Source organism: Rhinoderma darwinii, unplaced genomic scaffold, assembly GCF_050947455.1.
Source record: "Rhinoderma darwinii isolate aRhiDar2 unplaced genomic scaffold, aRhiDar2.hap1 Scaffold_70, whole genome shotgun sequence".
Taxonomy (NCBI): Eukaryota; Metazoa; Chordata; class Amphibia; order Anura; family Rhinodermatidae; genus Rhinoderma; species Rhinoderma darwinii.
The window spans coordinates 2,100,556-2,126,023 of NW_027464260.1; the positions used below are offsets into that span (position 1 = coordinate 2,100,556).

The 25,468-nt window shown below is 44.3% G+C and overlaps 1 protein-coding gene across 10 annotated transcripts; it reads right to left on the reverse strand.

The window, feature by feature from the left end:
- Nucleotides 1-6,044: 6,044 nt before the first annotated feature.
- Nucleotides 6,045-21,671, reverse strand: LOC142728938 (uncharacterized). 10 transcript variants are annotated; one of them, XM_075849181.1, is made up of 7 exons: nt 21,622-21,668; nt 19,402-19,471; nt 17,104-17,249; nt 14,737-15,741; nt 12,734-12,870; nt 11,781-12,089; nt 6,045-9,513 (listed from the first exon to the last, which is right to left on the reverse strand). In XM_075849181.1, exon 7 carries the CDS (start codon nt 7,844-7,846, stop codon nt 6,818-6,820), a length of 1,029 nt encoding a protein of 342 aa, XP_075705296.1. In that variant the 5' UTR covers nt 7,847-9,513; nt 11,781-12,089; nt 12,734-12,870; nt 14,737-15,741; nt 17,104-17,249; nt 19,402-19,471; nt 21,622-21,668; the 3' UTR covers nt 6,045-6,817. The 10 variants fall into 9 exon arrangements, with proteins under 10 accessions (XP_075705296.1, XP_075705299.1, XP_075705298.1 ...); XM_075849184.1 differs by having other exon boundaries at nt 21,622-21,662; XM_075849180.1 differs by lacking the exon at nt 19,402-19,471 and having other exon boundaries at nt 21,412-21,662.
- Between the last annotated feature and the right edge of the window lie 3,797 nt (nt 21,672-25,468).

Consider the following 25,468-nt stretch of genomic DNA (forward strand, 5'->3'; position numbering starts at 1 on the left):
CCCAGCCTAACCCTGTTCCTACCCTCAACCCCAACAACTAACCCCTAATCCTAACCGCCTAACCCAAACCCCTTTAAAATAGCACCCCAACCCCCTACCACTCTAACCCTAGCCCCAACCTCTAACTCCCTAACCCTATTCCTAACCCCCAACACTAGCCCATATCCTCTAAACCCTATCCCTTAACCACAACCCCATTCCTAACCCCCACCCCCTACACTCAAACTATTCCTAACCCAATTCCTAACCCCCAACCTTAACCCTTGATATCTAAATCCTAACCCCAACCCTACCCCCCTAACCCTATTCTTAATCCCCTAACACCAACCCCCTGACACCTAAATCCAACCCTAACACTCTCTCCCTAACACTATTTCTAACCACTAACCTCTAAACCCTAACACAAACCCTATCCCCTAATCCCCAAACAACTTAACCCTAGCACCCTAAACCCAACCCCCTAAACCTAACCCTTTAACCTTAACCCTATTCCTAACTCTACCCCCTAACCTCTAAACCCTAACCCCTGACTCTATTCCTAATCCCTACCCCTAACCCCCTATCCACTACCCTACCCCCTAACCACTAACCTTCACCCTATTCCTAAACCCAACTCTAACCTCAAAACCCTAACTCCCTAACCCTAACCGCCTAACCCCAACACTTACCCCAACCCTACACCATCACCCTTACCTTAACCCAATTCATAACCCCTAGCCCTTACCCCCTACCCTATTACTAACCCCTAATACTCTAACCCCCTCACCCCATTCGTAACCCCAACCCTATTCCTAACCCTCAACCTAACCTCTAAATCCTAGCCCCTAACTCCCTAACCACACTTACCCCAACCCTACCCCATCAACCTAACCGTATTAGAACCCCCGAATCCTAACTCCAACCCCTAACACCTTAACCCTATTCCTAAGCCATTATGGCTCTGGCCAGGGATTTCACTCCTGGAAAAGCCCTAACCGTAACCCCTAATTCCCTAACCCACTAACCGTATCCATAATTCTAACCCTAAACTCCTAACTCCAACCCTAACAACCCAACCCTATCCCCAACCCTAATCCACTCACCCAAGCGCTTTACAGCATGCGCTCTGGCCAGGTACTCCTGTCTTGAGAAAGACCTTGACATCACTGTTCATTGATAGAGAGTTACATGAAGGGATTTGTAATGCGAGAATACCCGGCTAGAGTGTAGGCAACACTCTGGCTAGGGATTCCGCTCCTAGAGGGAGCCCCTGAGGTTACTGTTCACATAAAAAAAAAGTAATATTAGGGGCTTTAAGATGCCGGAATCTCCAACCAAAGCATCAGCAACGCCCTGGCCAGAGATTTAGCTTCTGGAAAATCCCTAACTCTAACCCTAGCCCCTAATGCTAACCCCCAAACCCTATCACCCTAATTCTAACTCACCCTAAATCCTAACCCTCTAACCTAACCTTAACCTTCCAACTTTATTCCTAACCCCCAACCCTATCTCCTAACTTTAACCCAAACCCTAGCCCCCCCTAGCCCTAAGAACTAAACCTAACCCCCAACACCCCAACCCTAATACTCTAACCGTTAACTCTATTAATACTCCTAATCCACTAACCTCTATACCCTAACCCCTAATCCTAACCCAAACCCCTAAACAATTAAACTCTAAATCCAACCCCTTAACCCTAGCACCCTAACCCTTTAACTCTATTACTAACTCTAACCCCCAACCCTTACCCGTTACCATGTCGCCTAATTCTATACCTAATCCCAAAACCTTAGCCAAAACCCTACCCACTAATGACTTTCTCTCACCTTATTGATAACCCCAAACCTAATCCTAACCCTCAACCCTAACATCAAAACACTAACTCCCTAACCTAAACGCCTAACCTCAACATTTACCCCCCTCAAAATCCTAACACTATTCTTAATCCCAAAATCTAAACTCTAACCCTAGCCCCTCACTACAGCACTTACCTCAACCCTAACCCCTCACCCTATTCCTAAGCCCATAATACTAACCCCAACCCCTATTCCTAACCAATTATGGCTCTGGCCAGGAATCTTGCTCTCGGAAAAGCCCTAACCCACTAACCCTACCCCTAGTTCTAACCCAAACTCTAATCCTAAACCCCTAACTACAACCCTAACCCTAACCCCCATCCCTAACCTCTAAACTTTACTAACCCTATTCCAAACCCCCTAACCGTATCCCCTAACTCTAACCCGTTAATCCAAACTCCAACCTTCTAACCCTTTAGCCTTAACCCTATTCCTAACCTCCAACCCTAACCCCTAAAGCCTATTCCCTAACTCCGACCCTATTCCTAAAACCAAAACTACACCTAACCACTTACCCTCACACTATTCCTAACCCCCTAAACCTAACACCCCAAACCCCCTAAACCAAAAACCCTAACACTCTAACCCTAATCCCATAACTCAAACCCCTAACCCCTTAACCCTAGCCACCTAACCCCCTAAGTCTAACACTAGTTTTTACCCTAAGCCTCTAAACCTATTCTTAACCTTAACCCCAACCCTATTGCCTAACCTCAACCCCTAACTCCTTAAGCCAATCACCCAAACCCTATTCCCCTAACACTAACCCAAATTTATCCCCCTAACCCCAACCCCTAACACCTTCACTCCAACCCTATCCACTAATACTAACCCCCCTAATACAAACCCTAACACATAACGTTAACTCCTTAACTTTCTAACCCTAACCTGCTAACCCTAACCGCAACCCTGTAACCCTACCCCCTAACCTTCGCCCTAAAACCATAACCCCCTAAACCTAAGCCCAACCATAACACTCTCACCCTATTCCTAAACCCTAACCTCTAAACTCTAACACAAACCCTACCCCCTAATCCCCAAACCCTAACCCTAGCACCCTAGCCCTCAACCCCCTAACCCTTTTACCTCAAACGTATTCCTAACTCTAACCACCCAACTCTAATTTATAACCCTACCCCAACCCCCTATCCAAAACCCTACCCCTAACCACATACCCTCACCCTATTCCTAACCCCCACTCCTAACCTAAAAACCCTAACTCTAACTCCTTAACCCCTCACCTTAACCTTTTCATAACCCCTAGCCCTAACCCCCTACCCTATTCCTAAACCCTAACACTCTAACCCCTTCGCCTCATTCCATACCCAACCCTATTCCAAACCCCCCAAACCTAATCTCTAAACCCTAGCCCCTAACTCCCTAAATTCAACCCCATCCTTTCACTCTAACCCTATTCCTAACCCTAACCCCAAACGCTAACATCCTAACCCCCTAACCCTATTCCTAACCCATTATGGCTCTGGCTGGGGATTTCGCTCCTGGAGGAGCCCTAACTCCTAACCCGAATTCCATCCTGAATTCTAATCCAAACGCTAACCCTAAACCACTAATCCTAACCCCCAACCACTAGCCTCTAAACCCTAACCCTATTCCTAACCCCCTAAACCTTTGCCCAAACCCTAACATCTAACCCTACCCCTAACCCAACATCTTAACTATAAACCTAACCCTATTCCCTAAGCATAATCCCCTAACCCCAACCCCTTAGCCCTAACATCCTAACCCATACCCCAACGTCCTAAAACTCTAACCCTAACCCCAACCTCTAACCCCTAACCTTTAAAAATATTCCTAACCCCGACCCTGAACTCTAAACCCTATCTGCTAACGCCAACCCTTTTACTAACCCCCTAACCCAAACCCTACCCTCTTACTCTATTCTTAACCCCAACCCTAACACCCTCACAAATCGCTTTACAGCAAGGGCTCTGTCCAGGGACTCCTGGGACTGTCTTGAGGAAGACCTTGACATCCCTGTTCATATATGGAGAGTGACATTAAGGGATTTGTAATGCGAGCATCCCCGGCCAGAGCGTAGTCAACACTCTGGCCCGGGATTCCTCTCCAAGAGGGAGCCCCTGATGTCGCAGTCCATATATAAACAGTAACATTAGGGGCTTTAAGAATCCCTAACCAGAGCGTCAGGAAAAGCCCTAATCCTATCCCTTAACTCTAACCATAGCCCCTAACCCCTTAACCCAAACTCTAACACCCCAACCCTAACCACACAAACCTCTAAACCCTAACAACTAACCCTATCCCCTAACCCACTAAACCTTACCACTTAACCCTAGCACCCTAACCCCATAATTCTTACCCTAACTCTTACCCTAAATCCCAACCCTGATCTTCTAACCCTAACCACTAACCCTATTCCTACCCCTAATCCCCAACCCTAACTGCTAAACCCTAACCCTTATCCTAACCCCTTTAAAATTGCACCCAAACCCCCTAACACTGTAACCCTAACCATAATCCTAATCCCCAACCCTAGCCCCTAACCTCTAAATCCTAACACCAACCCTATTCCTCACGCTAACAACTAACCTCTAAACCCTAACCCTATCCCCTAACCCTAGCATCCTAACTCCAACTCCCTAACCCCCACCCCTTAAAGAGGCTCTGTCACCAGATTTTGCAACCCCTATCTGCTATTGCAGCAGATAGGCGCTGCAATGTAGATTACAGTAACGTTTTTATTTTTAAAAAACGAGCATTTTTGGCCAAGTTATGACCATTTTCGTATATTTATGCAAATGAGGCTTGCAAAAGTACAACTGGGCGTGTTGAAAAGTAAAAGTACAACTGGGCGTGTATTATGTGTCTTACATCTGGGCGTGTTTACTTCTTTTACTAGCTGGGCATTCTGATGAGAAGTATCATCCACTTCTCTTCAGAACGCCCAGCTTCTGGCAGTGCAGATCTGTGACGTCACTCACAGGTCCTGCATCGTGTCGGCACCAGAGGCTACAGTTGATTCTGCAGCAGCATCAGCATTTGCAGGTAAGTAGCTACATCGATTTACCTGCAAACGCCGATGCTGCTGCAGAATCATCTGTAGCCTCTGGTGCCGATGTGTCCCCGCTCGTCTGACACGATGCAGGACCTGTGAGTGACGTCACAGCGTGATCTCTGGAGAACACGGCTGTGTCTGCACTGCCAGAAGCTGGGCGTTCTGAAGAGAAGTGGATGATACTTCTCATCAGAACGCCCAGCTAGTAAAAGTAGTAAACACGCCCCGATGTACGCACATAATACACGCCCAGTTGTACTTTTACTTTTCAACACGCCCAGTTGTACTTTTGCAAGCCTCATTTGCATAAATACGAAAATGGTCATAACTTGGCCAAAAATGCTCGTTTTTTAAAAATAAAAACGTTACTGTAATCTACATTGCAGCGCCGATCTGCTGCAATAGCAGATAGGGGTTGCAAAATCTGGTGACAGAGCCTCTTTAACCCTAACACCCTACCCATTTAAACTTAACCATATTCCTAACCCTAACCCGCAACCATAGCCCCTAACCTCTAAACCCTATCCCTTAACCCCAAACCTATTCCTAACCCCAACCCACTACCCTCACCGTATTCCTAACCCTTTTCGAACCTTAACCCCTAACCCCAACCCTACACCGATTCTAACCCTGTTCCTAACCCCAACTCCTAACATTCTAATTTCCTAACCCGCTAACCCAAAACCTAAACCCAACCCCTAACCCCAATCCTACCCCAACCCTTGCCCCAACCCTATTTCTAACACTATCCTCTAAACCCTAACACAAACCCTAATCCCCAAAACCTAACCCCTTAACCCTAGCACCCTAACCCCTTAACCCTTTTACCTTAACCCTGACTCTAATCCTAACCCCAACCCCCTATCCACAACCCCTAACACACTAACTTCCTAACCCACTAACTTAAAAAATAACCCCAACGTAGGCAACACTCTGGCTGGGGATTACGCTCCTAGAGGAAGCCCCTGACGTCCCTGTCCATACATGTACAGTAACATTAGGGGCTTTAAGATGCTGGAATCCCCAACCAGAGCGTCAGCAATGCTCTGGCCGGGGATTTCGCTCCTGGAAAAGCTCTAACCCTAACCCCTAAAACCCTATCCCTAAATGTAGCCCCAAACCAAGAACTTTACAGCAAGTACTCTGGCCGGGGATTCCCATTTTGAGAAAGACTTTGGCATCCCTGTTGATATATGGAGAGTAACGTTAAGTGCTCTGTAATGCGAGAATCCCTTGACAGAGCGTCGGCAAAACTCTTGCCGGGGATTCCACTCCTAGAATGAGCCCCTGAAGTCAATGTCCATAAATGGACAGTGACGGCAGGGGCTATAAGATGCCGGATTCCTCAGCCAGAGCGTCGGAAACACTATGGCTGGGGATTCTGCTCCTAACCTTAAACCTAGCCCTCTTACCCTAACCTTCTAACTCTAACTCCAACCCTAAACCTAACCCTATTTCTGACCCTAACCACTAAACTCTAAATCCTAATCCTATCCCCCAATCCTAACCCCTAAACCTAGAACCCAAACCCCTTAACCCAAGCACCCTAAGCCCCTAACCCTAACACTATTCCTAACCCCCTAACTATAACCCCAACCCTAACTCAAACCACCTCACCGTAACCCCAACTCTAACCCTCTATCCCCTAACCGAGAGCTTTACAGCAAGCACTCTGGCGGTGGACTCCTTCCTGGCTTGAGAAAGAACTTGACGTCAGTATTCATATATGGAGTGTGGCGTCAAGGGCTTTGTAATGCGAGAATCCAAGGCAATGCTCTGGCCGGGGATTCCGCTCTTGAAAAAACCCTATCCCCTAAATCCCAACCCCTTAACCCTAATGCCTAACCCCCTAACCAAGCGCTTTGCAGCAAATGGTCATGTCGAGGACTCCTCTCTTGAGAAAGACCTTTATGTCACTGTCCATATATAAACAGCGATGTTGGGGACTTTAAGATGCCGGAAATTTCAGCCAAAGCATCGGAAAATGCTCTGGCTGGGGATTCCGCTTCTGGAAAAGCTGTAACCCTGTGTGTGTGTATGGAAGTATGTAGGTGTGTGTGTGTATGGAAGTATGTAGGTGTGTGTGTGTATGGAAGTATGTAGGTGTGTGTGTGTGTGTGTGTGTGTGTATGGGGGTGTGTATGGGTGTGTGTGTGTGTGTATATGTGTGTGTGTGTATGGAAGTATGTATGTGTGTGTGTGTGTGTGTATGTATGTGTGTGTATGTCGTGTGTGTGTGTCGTGTGTGTATGTAAGTATGTAGGTAGGTGTGTGTGTATGGAAGTATGTAGGTGTGTGTGTGTATGGAATTATGTAGGTGTGTGCGTGTATGGAAGTATGTAGGTGTGTGCGTGTATGGAAGTATGTAGGTGTGTGCGTGTATGAAAGTATGTAGGTGTGTGCGTGTATGAAAGTATGTAGGTGTGTGTGTATGGGGGTGTGTGTGTGTATATGTGTGTGTGTGTGTGTATGGAAGTATGTATGTGTGTGTGTGTATGGAAGTATGTATGTGTGTGTGTGTGTATGTCGTGTGTGTGTGTGTCGTGTGTGTATGGAAGTATGTAGGTGTGTGTGTATGGAAGTATGTAGGTGTGTGTGTGTGGGTGTGTGTGTATGTGGGTGTGTGTATGGGGGTGTGTGTGGCTGTGGGGGTGTGTATGGGTGTGTGTGTATATGTGTGTGTGTATGGAAGTATGTATGTGTGTGTGTATGGAACTATGTATGTATGTGTGTGTGTATGTCGTGTGTGTGTGTCGTGTGTGTGTGTCGTGTGTGTATGGAAGTATGTAGGTGTGTGTGTGTGTATGGAAGTATGTAGGTGTGTGTGTATGGAAGTATGTAGGTGTGTGTGTGTATGGGGGTGTTTATGGGTGTGTGTGTGTGTGTGTGTGTGTATATGTGTGTGTGTATGGAAGTATGTATGCGTGTATGTATGTGTATGTCGTGTGTGTGTGTGTGTGTGTCGTGTGTGTGTCATGTGTGTATGGAAGTATGTAGGTGTGTGTGTATGGAAGTATGTAGGTGTGTGTGTGTGTGTGTGTGTGTGTGTGTGTGTGTGTGTGTGTGGAGGTATGTAGGTGTGTGTATGGAAGTATGTAGGTGTGTGTGCAAGTATTGAAGTATGTAGGTGTGTGTGTATGGAAGTATGTAGGTGTGTGTGGGTGTGTATGGGGGTGTGTATGGGGGTGTGTGTGTGTGTATATGTGTGTGTGTATGGAAGTATGTATGTGTGTGTGTATGGAAGTATGTATGTGTGTGTGTGTGTGTATGTATGTGTGTGTGTGTGTATGTATGTGTGTGTGTGTATATCGTGTGTGTGTGTGTATGTCGTGTGTGTGTATGGAAGTATGTAGGTGTGTGTGTGCGTGTGTGTGTGTGTGATCTTTAAAGACTAATGCTGCCCCTTCAGATTTGTATTTGTTATAAGTCCTCTTATCTTGTCATTTATTGTCTTTTTAACATTAGAAGCAAGCTTTTTTTAGTTTCATTTTAGGTTTTTTTAATACTTGTTACTTATAAGGTTATATTGTACAGTGTAATTACTTAAAGTACATGTAAAGCATTCCCATGTAGTGTCTGTATATTTATTTGACAATAGTTGCTCCCAGTCTATTTCCTCTTGTGCAGCCCTCAACCGGGAGAAATTGGCCTTTTTAATATGCAGTCAGTGTTTTACCCTCCCAGCCTGTTTGCTTTTAAGGTTCTGTTCATGTGGAGTATTTTGCAGGCAAAAAATTCTGCCTGGAAAAATCAGCTCCGCCTTTTTTTAAGTGTTTTTTTTTTACCACACACGTTTTTTGACACAGTTTTTGATGCGTTTTCCTACGTGGTTCTTTATGCCCATTTTAAAGCGTTATTTTTATCTCCTTCTTCAACAGGCAAAGGAAAAAAAAAACGCAAGCATTTTTTCTTTGCCTAAAACCGCTTAAAAACGCGTCAAAAACGGTCGCGGCCGTTCACAGCATTTTTCCGTCTCTCATTGATTTCAATAGGGTTTTTTGAGGCAGAAAACGAATCTAGAAAGGTCATATCACATACGTAGTGGAACCATTATACCCTCATGTTTTCTCCTTCTTTAGTAGCGTACAACTCAAGTGCCAACTTCCATTACATGATAGTGTCTCAACAGGACTCTTTCTACAATAGATCTGGGGGTCGGCCAGTGAATACTTTTTCTCTACGTTCAGCTTAACAACAATACCGATGATGATGATGATGATGATAATATCCCTGCCTCTTTTCTATAGTAGTCTCAGTACATGTTTTAATATGATATCATTTATAAATGAATAATGAATTGAGTATTTCTCTAGCTGTGACCATCTCATGACTATCACCACATATGGAGCATCCTGCGCACTGACTATTACTAAGCCTCTCCCTATTTCTCAGCATTTTCTGCTCCTTTACCCTGCGATCATATAGTCAGAAGTAACATATAAGTTCTCTCCTCACTGTTCAGACGTCATGGGTTTTCTGCTAGGATGGACACACCAGTATTTACAATGTGTCTCTTCTTCTAGATGTTTGTAGGAATGTTCTTGTAGCCAGGATCTCCTTCTCTGTGCTGGTTGGTGTCTTCTAGATGTTGAAGGTGGTCATCTTCTAGGTATATGCAGGAATCTTCTAGCTGCTAACTGGGGTCTACGTGTTGTCAGGAAACAAGAAAAATATTTTGAGACAAAAAACTACAAATATATAACCTACAAAGAAATTGATGCTACCAAAAAAAGTGTAGAACATGGAAAAAAATTTATTGGAATAACAATGAAAAGCTACATGTCAATACAATTAAATTAAAAAGACTCCACAAGACTCTACAGAAGAAAAGGACAGCTCATTGTGTGACTCACAAAGAAAATAATAATTAGATAAGACCCCATGGCTGCACAGACCTGCGTAATGTAGGTCATATATAAATACCAAATGGTATGGAATAAACAACTATACAGTGCAAAAAAGCAGTCAGCGCATAAGTAAGAGCAAAAATGAATCAACTATTAAACAAGTATGGAGGGATAGAACATACCCATAATAAGGTTGTTCAGGAGCACCAACACAGGGAGTGCCCACCCAGACGCACGTTTCAGCGCTAAATGTCTTCATCAGGGGGTGGCGCTGATAGTACACACACAGTATTTAAATGAACGCTAGCCAATGGTACTTAAATATATCCAGGTGATATATATATATATATATGCCCATAAATCAGATCAGTGCACTCACTGTTTACTATTGGTGGCAATATGTGGTCGAGTACATGGCCAGACTCCAGAAACTGCAACAACGAGACACTGGGGCGGAAACACATCAGCGCGTCACCTGACGCGGTCACGTGTGTCAGCAACCCAGCGTGTCATGGGTGACGAATCGGAGGCCGGTCAGTCACAACCAATCAGAATGCAACCAGTGATTGAAGGCATGAAAAGCATTCAGAAGGATATTAACCCTGTACGGGCAGTCCAATAGCGATACACTTCATGTCTGCAAGTCTAAACCCAAAATACAGAGAGACAAGATAGTTATACAGATATATCGCACATGTATCATACAAATACATATAAATATATGGCCACAAAGTGATGTGTGATGAAGAGCGTCAACGTGTAGGGAGTAATCAAGTGTGGAACATTATTATCAATTATAATGTGTGAAAAAAGACCAATATATACGTGCCAAAAGGAATAATCCAGTGCACAACCTGAACATAGTAGGTAAGTGACAGGTAAGAAATGATATTAAACACAATAAAGTGTTGTTTATATAGAACATGTGTAAGTAAAAGAGTGAAAAGGTAATAAATGTATGGTGACAAAATAAAAGAAATAAAAAACGAAAAATAAAATAGTGTGAATAGGCGTGTGCGATGAAAAAAGAAGAAAAAAACAACGTGTGTATTATGCATCAAAAAATAAAATGGACTACAAGTGCCATGCACAAAGCAGATTTTAGTTACATGTCGATATATCTAATACAACAAGCCTCAAAGGTGCAGAATATAATATGCAGTGATCTGCAGACAGAGCCGGCTTTTCTATTGTTTGTGAAGATCATCAGTAGGGCATCATTGTTGAGGATGAAGATCATGACAACCCGAAAATTGCACAGTTGATATAGTCAACACAGGCAGCGTAAACCATATATCTAATCTGTATACATAAATAAAGAAATGTAGATTAAAATCAAAATAAGAACATAAAATCAAAATACCCGACTAAAAGCTTTGGTAGCAGTCAGAGAAATGCAGCAACACCAATGTTCTCATTGAGACCCCTTGGTTGTGTTGTCTTAAGCCTCCATATCCACTTGCATTCTGATTGCAAAAGACTCTGTTTACATCTCGTCCTCGCATATCAGTATTGATGTGATCTATTCCCTTCACTCTCACAAGTCTAGAGTTACATGCATGATGTAGGTGAAAATGTTGTGGAATCGTCTTCAGCTGTTCCATATACTCTACTGTTTTGGCATTTTCAATGTCTCTAACATGTTTTCTTACGCGAAAGCGCAATTCTCGGGTTCTCATGCCAATATACATTTTAGGGCAAGGGTAAGTTGCATGATAGATCACACCTGTAGTGCCACATGTAATTGGCCATGTGATCTTAACATTTTTCAACCCACTTGAGTCAACAAAACCTTGAGAGCGTTCAATATTAGGGCAACTAATACAATCGCCGCAAGGGTTACAACCCCACTTAGGACCAATTTTTCCAAAACATTTACCCGGTTTTTCCACTGTTCGGTAACTGTGAACTATTGCGTCACGTAAAGAACGCACTCTACATGGTGCAACAGCAAGATAATTTGGTAGTAATTTCTGTAGAATTGGATCATTGAGGAGCATCGGCCAAAATGTGTTTGAGGTGTCCCTCATTTCTGACCAAATGATACGTGTTCGTAAATCTTACCTTAGGAGAAATTCCTTATTTTTAGTTACAGTTTGTAATAGCTGTGCACGAGGGGGAGCTGTGCACGAGGGGGAGCTGTGCACGTGGTCGTCAATGGGCTTTATTAACATTGCGGCAGCGGCTGCAGCCCTGTTGAGCAAGTCTCTTTCTTAACTCAGTCGTGCGGAATTTCAAATCTTCATGAGTTGAACAAATTTTCTTAACACGCAGTAATCGTCCAGTTGGTATAGCTTCGATGGTGTGGCGGGGATGTGAAGACGTGGCGTGAAGAAATGAGTTTGTTGATGTCTCTTTACGATGCAAATCTGTCTGGAGACAACCATTATGGTTCCTTTTAGTTAGTATGTCCAAAAAAATCTATCTCAACGTGATTCCACTTGCATGTTAATTTAATGTTACGTGTATTATAGTTAAATACACTGATGAATTCCATTAATTCATCCGAAGTCCCCTGCCAGATCATGAAGATGTCATCAATGAACGGGCCCAGAAAAGGAGCTGGTTCATTGATATCTCATGATCTGGCAGGAATAGGTCCCTCTCCCACAGCCCCAGGAACAGGTTGGCGTATGTGGGTGCACAGGCTGCCCCCATTGCCGTGCCCTGGAGTTGCAGGTAGAAGGACCCATTGAACGTGATAAAAATTGTGTTTGAGAACAATGTCCGATAGGGTTAGCAACAATTCTGAAAAGTCTTTCCTATATTGCTCATATGCAAAAAGGTGGCCACTGCATGCAACCCATCCGAAGGCTGGATGCCGATATATAGTGACTCAATGTCACAAGTTACCAAAATATGTCTGTCATCTAAATGAATCTCTTCAATTTTAAACAACAAATCTGCAGAGTCGCACAGATACGAAGGTAGACATTCCACTAATGGTTTTAAATGGTGGTCGACCCATTTGCACACCTTCTGAGTTAACCCCCCGGTACACAATATAATTGGCCTACCTGGAGGGTCCTTATGAATTTTGGGTAGTAGAAAAGGCGTCTGTATTGTTGGCTCAGTCACAATCAGTGCCTCCATTAGGGACTTGGAGAGGACTCCGGCATCCATACCATCTTGTAGAATGTGGATCATCTTTGCTCTAAAGGATAATAAAGAATTGTATGTTAACCTTCTACAACAAGCAGAGTTTTTTTTTATTTAGTTTTTTTTTAAATTGATGTATTTTTTATTTTTCCAAACATAACAAACAAGCGAACAACAATTCAACAATATTTCCCATGGCAATAGCATCTCTGAACACATATCATTATTTTGCATATTATATAATCTACAATTTGTATAAATTACTTCAAATTATCCTAGTTGGAGCGAGGACAGAATTAGAGATTTTAGCCCAAAGACAAATTGAAAAAGTGTCAATATTCATAGGAGATGAAACACACTAAATAAACCATAAAGAAGGGGGAAGGGAAGTATAGAGGGGGAGGGGGGGAAGAGGATGGACACGTGTATCCCCATCGTTACCACAATTCAATACAGATATTTAAGGAATCAGATCATGATTGGTGTCACGCCAGACAGCTGATGCTCCAGATACCAAGTTGTGGAGACAAAGCATGCAATCAGTTTTTGTTTTATATGAAGTGGTAAGAGAGGTATAAAGTTCTCCCACAACTTAAAAAAGGCTTCAGTTTTGTGCTCTTTTCGATGGGAGGTTTCCACCCAATCCATTCGGAAAATAGAAGATATTTTTTCTAGGGAAATACGATGTGTGGGGTGTGTATTATTTATCCAAACCTGGAGAATGGCCTTCCTAGCAGCCGCAGAGACATAGTATAACAGTTGTTTGTGATGTTTCGGGATAAAGAGCATGGAAGGTGGCAATATCCCAAAGAGACCCCACTTTTGGGTTGAGTGGCATGGTATGGACAGGGTGTTCGACACAAAATATTGTATCTTTCGCCAAAAGTCAACAATAGTTGGGTATAACCAGAGACATTCTAATTGCGGTGCTCCACACTTTAAACATGAATGGTCAGAGGAGTTACCCATGAGAAAGCCCCTATAAGCGGACACGTCAGCCCTATGGGCTATTGTAAAAGACATCTCCCAGGACATGGCTGATGGGAGGTATTTGGCAGCCATAGTTACAGATGATAGGACATCGTCATGAGTTGTTTGATCTAAGTGGTCAACCCAGTAAGATACGCCTGATCTCGATTTAGTGTAGTCCAATGGCTGTCTTAAAACGTTATAATAGGTAGTGATTAGTCTTTTTCGGCATTGATGAGATGGAGTTTAGTGACAGAAGAAGTCATCCCAGTCTTGGTCTTGTAAGTGTCTAATGACCTTGTGAGCATAGCTACAGGCCTGCATGTAATAAAATGGGTGTTGGCCCAAAAAATCATATTGTATACGTAGTTCATTAAATGAGTATGGACGACGAGTGAGCATGTTAGTTATCTGATTAATACATGTCAACCCCTCCCCCCCAACCCATCCACGAAAAACCACATGGGGGTTGGCATTTTGGAAGTCAAAGTTATGGACCCAAGGAAGAAGTAGGAAAAATCTAGGGTTTAAACCTAAGTGTTGCCTGACCTTGGTCCATGTTTCCAGGAGGACATGACTAGGGGGTTAGCCCGTTCATCAGGTGATAGAGCCGAGTAGGGAGTGTGTAAGAGGCATGTTAAGGAAATGGGTTTTGAAAATTGTTGGTCCAATGTAGAATCAGAAAAGCAGGAGCTGCCGGTTATCCCATCTCCAATCACTCGTAGTTGAGCTGCCATATTGTATAAGTGAATCTGTGGAAAATTAATCCCTCCATTTTCATGATGTTGCTGCAATATGCATAGGCTCACTCTTGGTCTCTTTTGGTTCCAAATGTAGCCTCAAAAGATAGTATTCAGCCGCCTAACGTCAACTGGTCTCAAGTATATCGGCAAGGATTGTAGTAAGTATAACAATTTAGGGAAGACAACCATTTTTAATAGATTAGCCCTACCTAAAAATGATAGAGTAAAGTGCCTCCAAGCCATGAGTTGGGATATTCCCCCTTCTTGGTGAAGGAGTTTCTCAAATATTCGCAATGTTTCTCGTTCCTCAACTGTCACAAATAAATCGCCTTCCTCTTTAAAATACCATTTCTTAAAGATCAAAGATTGTGCAAAAAATTGCAGATCTTTTACTGCTGAGAAAAGATCAAAACAGGAGGCGGGAGAAAAGGTCAAGACTTTGTCCAACAGTGTGATGTCACCTATAGATAATTGATGCATAGAAATGTTAATGACCTTCTTGTGATGTCTTGGATTTTGTTCCAATCCCTTATTCATTTTTCTCCTACTGTTGGACGACTGATTTTAGTTCTGTTTTCTTTTGTATCTTGGTAAGTCACGTGTAGACCTCACGCTACTACATAATGTCATATCATGGTGACCGCTCTGTGATGACAAAGATCACATAGAAGAGGAAAGACTCAGTGATTCACCATTTTGTCTCCCATTCCATCAATATATTTTCTTCTGTTGAAAATCATTATTATCACATATCAATTTCTTTGTTTTTCTGCTCTCCATTTCTTTTCTCCAGACGAGGCATTGTTGATCCAATTGTGTTTTAAATGTTTCTAAGTCCTCTTTAGACATCTCTGCTTTTAATTTTTGCTGGATCTTTTCCAGCTCGTTATCCCTGTTTTCTAATGATGTGTTATTGAGTCCAATAAGAAGCTCCATCACTTTAAATGAACACGCACTGCAGTTCTCCTCCCATTTAGATGGAATATTCACATCTTCAGTTGGAAATGATGGGAAAACTTGTATGTGTAACCCCCTCGGTATAAGGTTCCGTTGGAGATAATTTGCTAGGAATGCTCGGTTTACAAGGCTTTTGAAGGAGTTCTGTGGCTCCCTAATATTTCTCTGACTGCCAACACCTGTGGCTGCGGAGTCATCTTTAACCAGCCATGACTGTTCTCTGGCTCTAAAATCCATAGTTGGGTTTCTGGCACTATCTGTAAAAACACAGAAAACAAACTGATAAATAATCCAAAAAGACAGCGAGGATCTGAAATCCCAAATGCAGGTGCACGGCCTTTATTACTAGTAAGGGGGGATCCTAGGGTGATGTCCTGAGCACATCAATATATATATATGTATAGAAGGTAGAAATTCGAGGCACTCACCGCTGTTTCTGTAACTTCCGACCATGTCATCAAGAAGTGACCAGGAAGCAGCATGAGCACAAAAAGCTATAACTGGGTTTGGGGGCCGCGGCGGATCATCGTTAGGAAGGCTCGGGCAGCCGACCAAGGCTCCCAGGGGGCCCATGGCTGCCAAGCCCATAACATTTATTGGCTGGGCTGCACGGGCCCCCTCAAGCCCATTGGCGCCTAGCACTGGAGGGGGCCCCGATACTAGCGACAGCCACATTCACTTGTATCTGCATCCTCAGGACGCAGATATGAATTAATGATATAGGCTTCAGGCCAAGTTAGGACTGCAGCCTATAAGGTGCTGGGAAGACTCCCTGGGCAGGCCGCCGTGATGACGTAACTGCATCACGCTGATATGAGCATGCGTTCTGCCTGGAGACAGTGCAGCGCACCGTCCGTCGCGGGAACGGGGCAAGGTAAGTACAATGTTTTGTTTTGGAGGCAATATATGTGGCAATATACAGGGGGGTGATTGCTGTGTAGCACTACATACAAGGGGAGCGGGGATATGTGGCACTATATACAAGGGGAGAGGGGGCTGTGTGGCACTATATACAAGGGGAGGGGGGATGTGTGTGAAGCTATCTACAGGGGCTGTGTGTGTGATGCTATCTACAGGGGCTGTGTTTGTGGCGCTATCGACAGGTGCTGTGTGTGGCGCTTTCTACGGGGGCTGTGTGTGTGGTGCTTTACTTTACCTTCTGTGAGTCACTAGATTTATAGAGAATCTGTCTCCTCTCCTGACATGTTTTTTATAGGAAATCCTTGTATTTCACAAAATATCTTTGTGCAGTTCAGGACTGATAGACAATTGCGTGTTACCATTCCCCTTGTCAGGAGGATGTGTCCCTGCACAGTGTGATACTGTCAGTATGTAGGGACGCAGCCCTTTGACAAGGGGAATCGTAACATCCATCTGTTAATGCTTGCACAAAAAGGTAGTGGCAGGGCGGCGGAGGAGTAGGGGGGCCCCATGTTTGGGTAACAGCCCAGGGCCTATGGCCTACTTAATCCGCCACTGTTTAGGGGGCCTCGTTCTGGAGATAGGCGCCGGTCACAGAGGTGGGACTCCCATCTATCTGACATTTATGACATATCCTGTGGAGATGTCATTAATGTCCTTCATGGGAAAACCCATTGAAGGGGATAGACAAATCTTACCTGTCCATACAGAAGTGACATTAATACATTGGGAGGAGCTTTCAGTTGCCGGTTAGTTGTCCGTTCTACGATGGTTGGAAACCGAACAGTTTCTATGGCGATGACGTAACATGGGAGCCCTGCATGTTGTCCAGTGGGAGCGGAGTCTGTTTAGAAAGAGAGAAATCCAATATTTATTATAATATTACAGGAAAAGGTATAGTAGGGGATAATGTTTTATCCATAGCACCTTAAAAATCCTGATTAGAGAGCGGACCCTGTCCCATATATACATATAACTGAACAGTACTTTATATATAGTATATATGAGGACAGTAAAGAGGGAGTACAGTATATACAGTGAGGACACGTCCCATATATACATATAACTGAACAGTACATTATATAGAGTATATATGAGGACAGTAAAGAGGGAGTACAGTATATACAGTGAGGACACATCCTATATATACATATAACTGAACAGTACTTTATATACAGTATATATGACTGTATGTACCCGGGAACCGGCGACTGTTCCCAAGTGCTTATTCTAAACCTGTATTTCAGCATGTGCTACTGCTCATGCGCAGTCACATCGCTGTAGAAGACGGTATGTACCCGGGAACTGGCGACTGTTCCCAAGTGCTTATTCTAAACCTGTATTTCAGCGTGCGCTACTGCTCATGCGCAGTCACATCGCTGTAGAGGACTGTATGTACCCGGGAACTGGCGACTGTTCCCAAGTGCTTATTCTAAACCTGTATTTCAGTGTGCGCTACTGCTCATGCGCAGTCACATCGCTGTAGAGGACGGTATGTACCCGGGAACCGGCGACTGTTCCCAAGTGCTTATTCTAAACCTGTATTTCAGCGTGCGCTACTGCTCATGCGCAGTCACATCGCTGTAGAAGACGGTATGTACCCGGGAACCGGCGACTGTTCCCAAGTGCTTATTCTAAACCTGTATTTCAGCGTGCGCTACTGCTCATGCTCAGTCACATCGCTGTAGAAGACTGTATGTACTCGGGAACCGGCGACTGTTCCCAAGTGCTTATTCTAAACCTGTATTTCAGTGTGCGCTACTGCTCATGCGCAGTCAAATCGCTGTAGAGGACGGTATGTACCCGGGAACCGGCGACTGTTCCCAAGTGCTTATTCTAAACCTGTATTTTAGCGTGCGCTACTGCTCATGCGCAGTCACAGCGCTGTAGAAGACGGTATGTACCCGGGAACTGGCGACTGTTCCCAAGTGCTTATTCTAAACCTGTATTTCAGTGTGCGCTACTGCTCATGCGCAGTCACATCGCTGTAGAGGACGGTATGTACCCGGGAACCGGCGACTGTTCTCAAGTGCTTATTCTAAACCTGTATTTCAGCGTGCGCTACTGCTCATGCGCAGTCACATCGCTGTAGAGGACGGTATGTACTCGGGAACCGGCAACTGTTCCCAAGTGCTTATTCTAAACCTGTATTTCAGCGTGCGCTACTGCTCATGCGCAGTCACATCGCTGTAGAAGACTGTATGTACCCGGGAACCGGCGACTGTTCCCAAGTGCTTATTCTAAACCTGTATTTCAGCGTGCGCTACTGCTCATGCGCAGTCACATCGCTGTAGAAGACGGTATGTACCCGGGAACTGGCGACTGTTCCCAAGTGCTTATTCTAAACCTGTATTTCAGCGTGCGCTACTGCTCATGCGCAGTCACATCGCTGTAGAAGACTGTATGTACCCGGGAACCGGCGACTGTTCCCAAGAGCTTATTCTAAACCTGTATTTCAGCGTGCGCTACTGCTCATGCGCAGTCACATCGCTGTAGAAGACGGTATGTACCCGGGAACCGGCGACTGTTCCCAAGTGCTTATTCTAAACCTGTATTTCAGCGTGCGCTACTGCTCATGCTCAGTCACATCGCTGTAGAAGACTGTATGTACTCGGGAACCGGCGACTGTTCCCAAGTGCTTATTCTAAACCTGTATTTCAGTGTGCGCTACTGCTCATGCGCAGTCAAATCGCTGTAGAGGACGGTATGTACCCGGGAACCGGCGACTGTTCCCAAGTGCTTATTCTAAACCTGTATTTTAGCGTGCGCTACTGCTCATGCGCAGTCACAGCGCTGTAGAAGACGGTATGCACCCGGGAATCGGCGGTTGTTTCCGAGTGATTCTAATTTACTATTTCAGCGTCTGCTACAAGTACTAGGACTGCAGTAGCTTCGCTGTTCAAATCTTAGCCGTCACTTGGGAATTACACCTCTGAGTAATCCAGAGCTAGAAACCAGCCTGATAATTATCAGTAATTAATAATAATATTAATTACCAGTCCTCTGATTCCTCCATTGCCGCTGACTGGAGGATTCTATATTTTGCTTCTCTTCACTTATAGACATCTAGAAAAGAAAGAGGTGCTATAATACGTTCCTGGTATATGCTATAGATGTACTGGATCAGTAAAGAGATGTTAGTGTGCCTGGTTTCTGATAAAGCTCAAATCATTTTTAAGGGGCAATTAAATCCGTTCTGGGGTACATTCTGCGGAGCCAAACTAGAGATCCCACCTCAAGTCTTCCTATCCAAGAGGTCGCACCGACCACCCCACCCTGACTATAAGCCACAAGTATCATGGAATTGTCTCTGACCACAGCCCCTAAATTATTCACCAATCACACCAAAGATCAGATGTCTAGAAGAAATAGCGCTCTCCTTCACATCTGTATAACAGAAAACCATTCTACAATCTATTCAGTGGACCATTTACATCTCATTTATAACATGGGCCTAAGTGTGGCCTAGAGAGGACACCGTATATCTAATATCATCCATCAGGAAAAATATTACACATTCAATAGAGACCTCACATGCGCCAAGTTATGACACAAAGTGATATCACTAGTAGAGAAAATAGCCGGACACTGACTTGTGACTTCTGGCCAAATCACTAGAGAAGAAAAGGAGACGCGTCAACTAAACTGCGCCACTCACAGCAAAAATATTAAAACCCTGCCCACACAAACCCTACAAAAATGAGCCTTATTTCAGGGGAGACTTTCATGGACACTGCTGATAACCAGAACGATTGTGTAACATACTGACAAACAAAATATACTGGGCTCGATAACGTCATTGTCATTACACATAGGGATTTCTACATCAGGAACACCTCAAATAATGATGATATCTTGTTACTAGCCGGGATGTAAGGGGCGTCTGGCTGCAACATTTATCACCCCATTCATCGCTACCTTTAATTTGGTGGATCTGACGGCAAGTAGAGTTTCCTTCCTTACCCTGCCACAAATGGAGCATTTTATAGGAGTTCTTCCCATCTTAGACATTTATGGCATACATCAGAGCTGGACCCGCCATAAATGTCTAAGATGGAAAAACCCCTTTAAGCTGCACACTCGTCTGTAAGAGATGAAACACTACTCTATGGCCAGAGGTAGACAACTGACTGTTAGAACGTCCAAATGTCCTCAAGAATATCCTCCAAGAACAAGAACTCCAGAAGAAAACTCTTCTGCAAACAGCAACCAAACCGCATCTGACCGGGGAAATCCAACTCAAAATCACTTTATTACCAGAACTGTATGAATTATTTCTATCACAGCTACTTTACTTAGTCATAATACTTTCTATAGGAATTTTATCAACATTTCGGCCCCATTCACACGGCTGTGCCCATAATCACGGCCTGTGATTGTGGGCACGGCCAGCTGCCGATGGCCGCGGGCCACAGTTTCGGGCCGTGCTCTCATACAAAGTATGGGAGCACGGCCCATAAAAAACGAAAAGTAGGACATGCTCCATAATTCACGGCACGGTTCTACGGCACAGACAGCTATCCGTAGCGATACGGAAAGGTTTCTGCGGCCAATAGAACCAGGCAGTTCTGTTTTTTTACAGTCATGTGCATGGGGCCTTAAATTGTTACTAAACATAGTGACATGCCAGAAGTTTTGATCGGTGGGAGTCCTAGCACTGAGACCCCCACTTATTGCTAAAATGAAGCAGCAGAAGCGGCAGGGTGAGCGATGTACTGCTTTGTTTCTGATCGTCTTCCCTCGGAAAGTTGAGCAAACGGTGTACAGACTGAGAGTTTACATTTAGTCCGTACAACGCTCACTCAGTTTTCCGTGAAAAGCCAATCAGAAACCATGCGGCACAGCACTCACCCAAGCGCTTCTGCCGCTTCGCTGTAGCAGTCGGGGGGGGGGGGGGGGGGGTCTCAGTGCTCTGACCCCCACTGATCAAAACTTCTGCTATGTCACTTTGATATGTTAAAAGTTTAGTTACACTTTATCAGCCTCACACAAGACTAAAAACATACCTTTACCCAACTGCCCCATGACAATCACAATACCTAAACGGCTCCAACGCCAGCCACAAAGTCCTATAAATTAATCAAATTAATCAGTTCCGCGTTTTTTTCTGCCACCCATTGATTTCAATGAGGGGTCAGAGGCGGAAACCGCTCCAGGAAAGTGATTTGGGGCATTTTTTTGGCGCTGATTCCGTTGCGGTTTCCGTGTGAACCGACCTGTGGAGCATTCACCATCTTGATTCTCTGAACTTGGAAATAGACACCTGAAAAGAAGGAGGAGGTGTGAGAATAAATTCCTGGTAAATGTTATCGATTTCCATATAACGCCGATGTCTGTAAGAAATCCATGAAATAAGATGTTACTGCAGCGTGTGATCCTACAACTACAATCTATCCTGATACTTACCAGTCGCTGATACTAATCATAAAGGGGGCAATTTATTAACACTGGTGTTTTATACTCAAGTCTTAATAGAAAAAAAAATGAACGTAAAGTGCGACACATTTATTAAGAGGCAAAAGCATTTTAATAAATGTGTTGCATTTTTCTGCTGGGCCGTGCGGTAAAATTGTGCAGCAATGACCACACCATGCACCATAGCATCCCTCCCACGTCTCCCATAACATAAAGAAACACATACTCACCTCACCGCTCTTCTTCTCCCCTCCATCTCGTCATCATTTCAGCGCCGCTCATACATAGTGGATGCCGAGAAGTGTCAGAGCCATATATGCAGGAGCGGATTACAATGAGTGCAATGTGGGCACTTGCCCAGGTCCCGAGGCTGAAGGGGGACCAGTTCGCCCCGGTTTTCCCGAACTGGTTGTTAAAATTACAGCTGGTTCAGAGAACCGGGGTGAAACAGGACTTTTTACCCAATTGTATCCGTGTCCTTAGGACGCAGATACAACTGATTACTATTGCACTGGCTTTTTTTTCTGTGGGCAGCATTGGGGCAATATCTACAGGGCACTCTATTTACACTGGGCAATATCTACAGGGGGCATTTTGACTGGCGCGATCTACAGGGGGCAGTGTGACTGCCACTATTTACAGAGGGTATTGTGACTGGTGCTATCCACAGAGGTTATTGTGACGGTCATTATTTACAGAGGGCATTGTGACTGGCGCTATCTACAGGGGGCATTGTCACTGGCACTATCTACAGGGGGCATTGTTAGTGTGTGTGGTGTTTCAATGAACGCTGTGTATAGGAATAGAGACAGCAGCAGCAGCGGCGCTGTCTCTATTCCTCCCGGTGATCATGTGACTGGTCACATGATCGCCGGGTGCCGTTAGTCTTACTAGACCCAGCACAGCCCAGTTAGTGACAATCGTCACTATGAGAGGGCTGATTTCCCCTGTAACTGGGGCTGTTGTGCAACTCCAGTTACAGTGGAAAAGATGGTGTAAAAGAAAGAAAAAAAATATATAATGTTCCCCAAAGGTCTTTTTTGACCTTTGAGGGACAGACCATAATAATAAAAAAATAGTAAAGTACAAAAAAAATTAAATAATAAATACACATAAAATACACACCCCAAAAAAATACTGTTCCCCACCGCCAATCATTGTTGTAACGCTAGCGCTGACCCAATTACCCTAATATAGACATATAATATATTACAATTTACGGTTAACAATGACGATCACAAAAAAAAGGTCTATTTTAGGGTAAAACTATGTTATTACCAAAAAAAAAATAGCTGAAACGTAAAAAGCTTATTTTTTTACTATTATTTTCAAACTTTATGAATGAAAATTCTAAAATGGCAAAAAGGTGGGTATAAAAACGATAAAAAAATAAACCTCCATTGTCTACGGAAAAAAACGTAGCAAAAATAACGTCGTTAGCCCAACAAATAAAAACGTTATAGCCATTTAACTAACACGTGCTAAAAAGGGCTAAACGGTGTCTGGTCCTGAAGGCGCAAAATAGCCCGGTCCTGAACTGGATAAGATCTTCTGGGGTCCTGTATCTAAGCCTACATTGTTAGGCTTAGATACGGGGTCTAACAAACAGTGTCACACATGGAGCCTGTATCTAAGCCTAACACAATGTAGGCTTAGATACAGGACCCCAGATGACATTCTTTTTATTCCTGTATAAGGGTATGTTCACACGGCCTATTTACGGACGTAATTCGGGCGTATTAACCCCCGAATTACGTCCGAAATTACGGCTTGAAAGCGTTGGCAAACATCTGCCCATTGAAAACAATGGGCTGACGTTTGTCTGTTCACACGAGGCGTATATTTACGCGTCGCTGTCAAAAGACGGCGCGTAAATAGACGCCCGCGCCAAAGAAGTGTCATGTCACTTCTTCAGACGTAAATGGAGCCGTTTTCCATGGACTACATGGAAAACCAGCTACAGTTACGTCCGTAATGGACGCGGCGTTCAAGCGCCTGCACATGCCGTTACGGCTGAAATGACGGGGCTGTTTTCTCCTGAAAACAGCCCCTTAATTTCGGCCGTTACGGACGCTGCCGTGTGAACATACCCTAAGATTCGTGTTTTGGGGCCCTGTATCTAAGCCTAACATGTGGTATTCTTAGATACATGGCCCATGTGTGACACTGTCTGCTTGGGTAATGTTACTAAGGCTACCTTGTTGTAGGCTTAGATACATGGTCTAACAGTATCACACATGAGCAGTGTATCTAAGCATCCCTCTTTTCTTAGTTATTAGGTGTTTTTTACAGGTTGGGTCCTTGGTACTACATCAAGTTCAAGGACGACTTCAATGACACCTTTTTTATTTGTAATAAAATCGTTAACCAGTGTTGTGTGTGTTATTTTATTACAATATTTTTTCTATGTCCTTCTCATTTATTTAAAAATGTATTACTAGTGCATTATTAATGGCCTCTGTCTAACAGCGTCCATTAGTAAGGCTTCATGCACACTAGCGTGTGTATTTTCCGCGCGTGAAAATCTTGCGTCAATCCCATCCGTGTGTTTGCGTTAGGGCGGATTAACACGAACGTGCTATACGTCCGTGCAACCCGCGTGCTTTTCACGCTTGTGGCACGGACCTATGCAAGTCTATGGGGCAGTGCAGACAGTCCGTGAATTTTACGCAGCATGAGTCCGCTGCGTAAAACTCGCGACATGTTTTATATTTCTGCGTTTTTCGAGCATCACGCACCCATTGAAGTCAATAGGTGCGTGAAAATCAGGCGCACCCCATGGAAGCACTTCCGTGTGATGCGCGTAATTCGCGCAACAGCAGTAAAATAATGAATGTAAACAGAAAAGCACCACGTGCTTTTCTGTTTACAAACATCCAAACGGAGTGTCATAATGATGACGGCTGCGCGAAAACCGCAGCCGCGCATCCGTATGAACATGACACGGAGCGGTCAAGTGCATTTTGCGCACGCAAAACGCCACCGTATTTGTGTGCGCAAAACGCACACGCTCGTGTAAATCCGCCCTTATGCATCAGTGTGCTTTTCGATTGTCATGTGTTATTCACGCACTCACAAAGCCAGCCCATTTTTTTCTTCTTTTTTACAACAAATTGCTGTGTAAATCACGCACCAAACACGTGTGCGGTGCGTGGTTTTCACGCATGCATTGACTTCAATGTGAGTGTAGGTGCATGATAACGCACCAATAGAGGACATGCAGTATGTTTCACGCAGCGGACTCTCGCTGCGTGAAAAGTCACGCATGTGTCAACGGCCCCATTGAAATAAACGGGTCGCGTGCGTTGTGCGTTTTTTCAAAGCACAGCACACGGACGTGATTCACACTTGTGTAAATCGTGCCTAAGGCCCCATTCACACCAGGGTGAATCTCGTCCGTGTGCTGATCGTCGAAACCACGCATAGCACACGCGACCCATTTATTTCAATGGGGCCGTTTTCACGCAGCGAGAGTCCGCTGCGTGAAACATACTGCATGTCCTCTATTGGCGCGTTATCATGCACCTACACTCACATTAAAGTAGACGCATGCGTGAAAACCATGAACCAAACAAGCGTGTTTGCTGCGTGATTTATGCTGCAATTTGTTGTAACAAAAAAATGGCCTTTCTGAGTGCGTGAATAACG

Coding starts and splice junctions, on each gene's coding strand:
- LOC142728938 (XM_075849182.1), bottom strand. CDS start 7,846: ATGACACACACACGACACACACACACACACACACGACATACACATACA.